At 41.8% G+C, this 7070-nt stretch overlaps 2 protein-coding genes across 2 annotated transcripts in view; both read right to left on the bottom strand.

Moving 5' to 3' along the window:
- Window positions 1-118: 118 nt before the first annotated feature.
- Window positions 119-4144, bottom strand: LOC113208198 (tudor and KH domain-containing protein homolog). Its single transcript, XM_026425099.2, has 11 exons — window positions 4032-4144; window positions 3414-3531; window positions 3169-3334; window positions 2946-3076; window positions 2725-2830; window positions 2448-2650; window positions 2232-2342; window positions 2045-2143; window positions 1694-1932; window positions 1303-1471; window positions 119-1220 (listed from the first exon to the last, which is right to left on the bottom strand). Exons 2-11 carry the CDS (start codon window positions 3498-3500, stop codon window positions 741-743), a joined length of 1791 nt encoding a protein of 596 aa, XP_026280884.1. The 5' UTR covers window positions 3501-3531; window positions 4032-4144; the 3' UTR covers window positions 119-740.
- Window positions 3685-7070, bottom strand: part of LOC113208159 (uncharacterized) — a gene marked incomplete in the record, with an annotated part of 11647 nt that continues 8261 nt past the window's right edge. The window contains 6 exon segments of the mRNA XM_052265763.1: window positions 3685-3813; window positions 4008-5341; window positions 5451-5711; window positions 5798-6250; window positions 6335-6523; window positions 6607-7067. Of these exon segments, the coding sequence (XP_052121723.1) occupies window positions 5285-5341; window positions 5451-5711; window positions 5798-6250; window positions 6335-6523; window positions 6607-7067 (1421 nt within the window).

Here is a 7070-nt window from a genome sequence, read left to right as displayed (position 1 = left end):
TAAAAATATAATTGCTTTGAAAGGGAAGAAAACCATCACAGCACATCAAAGTTCTTTTTTAAACATGGCAGTGTCTACTTTTCACATGACTTAACTAAATTTTGATAATTTACCAGAATGACACAAGTTAATAAGTTTATTAAATGAAACATGGATCATCTACAAGCATATGCCTATGACAATAGGTTCATATAGTGACAATGCCCTTATTTCCAAATGGTTACATAGTTTCCAACTTTGACAGAAAATCTAGATACAAATTAAAACTTTAGATGTTAAACATACAGCATCTGAATTGCATTAGTAAATAGTTCACTCAATATCGTCATAAAGTTTAAAATAAATGCACACAGAAGCCAAATACTGCAATAACTGAATAATGGCACTTGCACTACACTTTGGCATATCCATGTGGTTTCAAAACTTAACAGCTTTTATGGATTGTTTATTTTCTAAATTGTTAAATAAAGTACAAGACAAAATTCATTTTCAACTTGTTGATCATAGCTTAAAAGTTATTGAAAGCAACAACGAAGTCTAGGAAATTGTAATTCTTCCATAGTAGACATTGGAAGAAAAGACAAACAACAACAGTGTTTTCTGGCTTTTCAATTAAGGGTTAGAAGAAAACAACAGTTAATAATTTAGGTATAATTGTTTAAATTTCTATTAACATACAATGAATGATAATGGGATGGATGTAAAATGATTCGTTGAAAGAGGAACATTACAAATTATCACTACTCTAACGCAAAACCATCAGAATCCTCATCACTACTAAACCTTTCTGGAAGACAGATGACGTTTTTGGGATTTGATTTGTCTTCAAATTGTTGCCTTCTTTTAGGTGTTTCAAGAGTTTTAGGTTTGAACCCTCCCTGCTTTACATTCTTTTCCCTGTTTATAAATGCGGATGAAGATGATGATGATGACGGAGAGTGCCTAGGTTCAAAACTATGTGCAGGTAACTCTGAATCTGAACCAAATACTGCAATAGGTGACATTTTCACAGGGTTGGGAACTTTCACAGAAGTAGAAGAATTCTGTGCAAACCTCACTGGGTCATTACTAGTCCGGTATGTACCCGTTTGCTTTGTTTGAGCAGTAGCTACCTTCTGGTTTGAATCACTAGATTTTGGATCTTCAGCATCTTCAAACTGAGAGGGAACTTCCCACACAGCCAAACCTTGTTTCACAAGTTCTTCTCCTATGTTAAACCCCTGAGCACAAGAAATAAACCAAGGTTTATTAAACAAACTGACATCAATTAATTTGAGAAGGAAATATTTCTACACTAAATACCTTTTCCATATCATGAATTTCAATTACAGGAACTGGGCTACCAGCTCGTTGACCTTTCTTTTGAGTACTTTCCCGGTATGTTACCACATGGGCTAACTTTTTACTCCACATGGCAACTTGTGCCAGATCTTCAAATAGATTTGTAGCTTCATCAGACCACTCCTCACCACTGCAACAAATAATTAGCACCGGATGTATTTTAAAGTATCTAAAACTATGGATACAATCAATATATACATGGACTATATTGCTGCACCATTGAAATTAACATGAGCTCAAAAAAAAAAATCAAAAAAAATAAGATAGATAAGACTGATAATAAGAGAATTAAAATAACTATGACCTCTACTAAACCAACTTTTAAAAACACAAAGAAAGCTCACTGACTTACTGAGGTTTGACATGGGCTAGCATGCACTCAATAGCTTGAAAGTAAAGAGTCAGAAAGTCAGTTCGTAAGTCAAGGCAACTTTTGCGCCTGACTGTGCATGTATCACCATAATCTCCATAGTAAAGAGTTACTCTTGATTCAGCTGAATCATACTCATCTTCTTCAATTTTCAATATTTCTGCTCTGTACCACTTGTTATCATGGTCAAATGGAGCTGCAACAATTTGACCCACACTTATCTGTAAACATGATCAAAAAGCATGACTGACAACCATTTCACAAGACCAAAGTAAGATATTAAGTGAAGGAAAAGACTTCATTGAAATTGACAGTAGAATTTATGTATCAGACCTCTTGGAGAGTATGAAGCTCTTGGTTCTCAGGTTTGCTGTAGTATTCAGTCATGTTGTCAACTAGTTGGTCCAATTCCACTCCTCTTTGACTGACTAACTAAACAAGTAATGGAAAAAGTTAAAGGATGATGCAGCCGCCAAACTAGCTATTGATCTTTTTTTAATATATTTATTTTTTTATTTACCTGAACCCAGAATTGGCCTGGATTTTCCAAAGCGGACACAAATACATCAAAGAATCCCGATTGTCCAACACCTTCAAATCGCTCAAATCGGCGAGCTGGGTGCTGTTTTTCCTTTAAAAAAGGTTTCCAGGGAAAGTAAAATCAATTATTTTCTCTCTGGACATGATTTCCAAAAGGGTAATTTTTAAATTGATAGAATAAAGAAAAAATTAATACCTCAACATTGGCATCAGCATCATCATCAGGAGCCATCAGATAGTTATAATAGTCCCTTGCTTCTCTTCTTGGAGATCGGTTGGCAATACTAGCTTCAACGCGGTGTCGAAAATCAGCTTCTTCTTCAACTTCCTTTTCAATGAGAGACTGTGCTAAAGCTATTTGCTCTGCAGTTCCTTTCAACAGAACACGTCTCTCAGTAGCTAGAAAATCAAAATACAATGGTGAAATTTCTTAATAAACCATTAATTTTAGGCACAGAATAAGCAATACTTACCTCGTTCATCATCACCAGCTGAATCTACCATTATTTTAGCACATGACGTTCGAGTTATTGACCGGATTGTTTCACCTCCTCTACCAATGATGCGTCCACATGCTCTCTAGAACAACAAAGTGGTATACTTGACTCTACACACTTAAAAATGTCCTTCAGTAATTCTTATCAATTGACTGTAACAGAGCAATAAGAATATGTAACTTTAACTTTTAACTTACAGCTGGGACCCACATTTCGTGAGAAATAATGAGTGGCTGGTTCATGATGATTTCATGAATCATTGACTCTGCCAATTGCGCAGATTCTGGAGTTCCTTGGATTGTAACAACTCGGTATTTCTCACTAGAAGCTGATATATCAGAGGAAGAAGTTTAATTAAAAGAAGTTAGCTAAATAGAATGCTAGTTTTTTTTAAAGCAAAGCAGTATAGATATACGTTACATTCATCATTGCAATTTACTCTTGCTCCACTCTTTTCTTGAATATTCTTAACAGTACACCCTCCTCGTCCAATAACTGTTCCCATTAAGTCATTAGGAACTTTTACTTGAATCAAAGTTTTTCGTGAACTTTTAATACTACCATCATGACTGCTGCTTTCTTCATCCTTGAAAATACATACATATTACAGAGTTTCCAGTATGTTCCTTAAAAATATAAAATAAAGCAATGTATATTTATGGTACCTTTCGTAAGAGTAAGTAGACTATGGCTGCAGTGGCTGAGGCTGTGAATGAGAGTCCCAAGAAGACCAATAAACGTGAAGAATCCATTTTCGTCAAAAGTTAGCTGATAATTTTTTTTCTGAAACCAAACACAAAGAAAAGTAGAGATTTAAAATTTTTGAAATTATTCATTTCTATTGCTCTAATTAAACAACAGTATTGAGTAGTCAAGGAAAATGTTCACTACGAATAATGATGATGTTTTTAGAAGTGCCATTACAAATCCACTAACCTAGCACAAAGATATAACCTCACTATTGACCTTGCAGGTCATGTCACACAAGACATTCGAAGAATGAGTTCAAATATTTAGATTACTTAAGAGGAACAAATATAATTCCTTAGACATCCACGCCACATACTTAGATGAGGAAAAGAGAAATAAAAACAATAAAAAATCGTTTGAGGAAGTGAAGGTATTCCGGCCGAACGAAACTTAACAGCCAAATTGAATAAAAATGGTTATAAGGACAAGTTGGAAAGTAAAAAAAATATGTCCATCTGTGGTACACATGTAGTAAAGTAAAATGTATCAATGTGTCAATCTGTACTTACTGACAAAACTAAAATGCTACTGACCAGCATTAGTACACACACATATCTAGGGTTAGGTCATGGCCATCCATCCATCTATCCATCGATCTGCCTGCATCCATCGGCCGGCAGAGGGGAGTGTTTGGATCGAGCAATGCGGGTCCGACTTCCGGGAATTCCCTCCTAGCCATTAGCCATAGTCCTTGCATAGTCACTATTGGTGGGGTTGATCTCTCTCTCTCTCGTACCACCGGCCTTCTTATGGGAAAAGAGAGACAGAGAAAGCCAACCCTGGTCACTATACACCTCTATAACTGGGACGTGTATACACTTTCTGAGAAAAAAAAAGTTGTGTCTATACGATCTAAAACTCAAAACATCAAAAAAATTTGCAGAAATATTTTATTTTGGGTACCAAACAAGTTGCATGCATTTGTAATGTGGAAAGGACTGGTTGATATTCATGATTTCTTTGTTTTTTTGATTTTGATACCTATTTATTATCACGATCACATATCTATCACAATAAAAATACTCTGAACAAATTAACATACAGGTGTGGAATTTGTTTCCTCTGCTAGCTGAGAGGTATACTAATTTTAAGTATGGAAATAGTTTTTTTCACAATAAACTTACGTGTCTTAAGAGTAATGGAGCAACTTTACATTATAATACACAATGCATGATGCCCGAGATATGAGACCCATGATTTTTAAATAAATTAGTTTATAGCACTGTGATACGATATAGCTCAGTCATCAGTGAACACATCGCACAGTTCATGTGACACTATTTTATTATCACTGCACAGTGCTCTTACCTCATATAGTGAATATAATCACAGCTTCATATAAAATCAGTTTGTCTTGCACAATTCAATTATCCTTGTGAACAGATAATATACTACAATGTACATTTCCCTGGTAAAAATTTCAAGGAGCAAGGAGGTACTGAAGTGGATTATGTCGTTTTAGGGGGCAAATTCCCCCTAAAACGACATAATCAACTAAAATAGCTCTTGGCTACTTCAAATTTCTAACAGGCTTATGCTTTACCTATAATACCCTTGCACTAAGAAAAAAGATCTGGAATTAATACACCACGGTATTCTTTTTTTACAATCATTACAATTACTTAACTAAAACTTAACACTCTACAGCAACTCAGTTAAAAATTGATGATACTCTCATTTACTTTTAAAAAGAAAAAGTAGTAGTAGTTTGGTTCTGAGGTTTTTCTAAATCTACCAGACATTACTTAGTACAAATTACTTAGTTGTTCATGGCATTCAGTGAAGTCTAAAACCTTGTGTTATCTGGCATTTTCACAAAATATGCAATTTTATCCAATGGAACCTGAAAATGGTCGTAAAAAGGTCTTAGCCAGTTCCAAATTTCAACCAGAAGTAAATATTGATAAATCCGAACATGAAAGACTTGCTGGTTAAATAGAGTATAAGCCTACCTTGTACATGTGAATCCAGCGGCTGCCCTTCCTTAGGCTGCCGTCAATGCCGTCCTTCCATACTCCTGTGGGCAAGTAGACGTCACGCTCCGTGGAGCCCGGCTGCAGCACCGGTGCGACGATGAGCTCCTCGCCGATGGAGAACTCGTCAGAGAGAAGGCGACAGGCGGGGTCCAGCGGGTCCAGCATCCACAGCGGCCGGACCAGCGGCAGGCCCGAGTCGAGTGCCTCGCGGGCGTACTTTTTGAGGAGCGGGTTCACCTACAAAACATAACGCATTTGTGGGTCCTACCGGGCCATCCCTCGTAAAATGGGGAAAACGGGGAGGCATCATTTGTTCACCCTACTATTTTCTGGCGCAGGCTGGTGAGAGTGCGAGCGCTTTCCAGGATGAGCTCGGAGCCGTACTTGTTGGGCAGCGTCGTGTAGCGCACAACGGGTAGGAAGGAGGCGAGCTGCATCCAGCGCACGTACAGCTCGGTGTCGGCGAGGCGCACGACCTCCTGCAGCTCCTCCTCCCCCGACGAGGGCCCGACGCCCAGCCCCAGCGCCGCGCCAGCGCCCACACCCGGCCCCTGGCCCAGGCCGGCGCCCAGCCCCGCGCCCAGGCCGTTGCCCGTGCCCAGGCTCTCGCCCGAGGTGCCGTCCCCTTCCATCGCCTCCTCCAGGACGTCGGCGTCGTCAGCGGGGCCGGCCATGTCCGCGAACGCGGCGGCGGGCGGCGTGGTCGTCGTCGTGGCGTTGCGCCCGGTGAGCACAGACGCGAGCGGCCCCGCGGTCGAGCCGATGTCACTTGATGGCTGCAAAATATAAACGAAATGATGGAAATGCGCCCTGCAGCACGAGCAAGGAACAGAAGCGGAGCATGGCGCACAAGATCGCACCTCCTCGTCGTAATCGCCGCCCACGGCACCGGGCATGATGAAGGGGTAGCCGATGATGCCGTACGTGAGGATGGTGGGGATGACGGACTGCAGCCCCTTCCACGTGGACGGCACGGCGGGCAGCGTCACGAACGTGGGGACGCGGGGGCGAGCGATGGCTGACGACACGCCGAGCACAGTCACGGACGACTGCAAGAAGAACAAGTCGCACGCGGTGATGTATGGGCGAAGAGGCGCGTCGCGTCGAGCCCTGCCCAGGTTGCCTGCCTTACCTGCACGAGTTCGGTAAAGGCGGTCATGAAGTGGTCTGGGTTGGTGAGTGGGCCTTGGAACTTGTAGTGGTACGGCAGGTCGTAGGCGACGCCCAGGTCGAGAAAGAAGCAGTCCATCTTGTAGCGCTGCAGCAGGTCCTCCAGCATCTCCTTGAACCAGGGCACGGACCGCTTGTTCGTCACGTCCAGGGCGCCCGCGCTCAGCAGGCTGCGGTAGCGGCTCAGCGCCGGGGTGTACTCCCGTCCAGGGCCACCGCCCCGGGTGCCGACCAGCAGCTTGCGGCGCACCGCCTCGCGGAAGTTGATGGACTCGGTCCCGATGAAGGGCTGCAGCGTGAAGGCGATGCGGAAGCCGCGCCGATGTACGATCTTGATGGTCTCTTCCATGGTGGGGAAGCGGGACTCGTCCATGGCCATGTCGCCCACGTTGGCCTGCCAGAACTCGTTGACTAGGATGTGTCCTG

This window comes from Frankliniella occidentalis, unplaced genomic scaffold (genome assembly GCF_000697945.3).
Source record: "Frankliniella occidentalis isolate FOCC.00 unplaced genomic scaffold, Focc_3.1 Scaffold30, whole genome shotgun sequence".
In the NCBI taxonomy this organism is placed as follows: domain Eukaryota; kingdom Metazoa; phylum Arthropoda; class Insecta; order Thysanoptera; family Thripidae; genus Frankliniella; species Frankliniella occidentalis.
Note: the sequence above shows the minus strand (reverse complement) of the source record. Positions and strands in the feature narration are given on the sequence as shown.

Excerpts from the sequence above, each read along its gene's own strand:
- LOC113208198 (XM_026425099.2), bottom strand. The coding sequence starts at position 3,500 with ATGGATTCTTCACGTTTATTGGTCTTCTTGGGACTCTCATTCACAGCC. Across the intron at positions 2,144-2,231 it reads CAGGCCAATTCTGGGTTCAG|TTAGTCAGTCAAAGAGGAGT; the intron begins GTAAATAAAAAA and ends TTACTTGTTTAG. Across the intron at positions 1,472-1,693 it reads CTAGCCCATGTCAAACCTCA|TGGTGAGGAGTGGTCTGATG; the intron begins GTAAGTCAGTGA and ends TATTTGTTGCAG.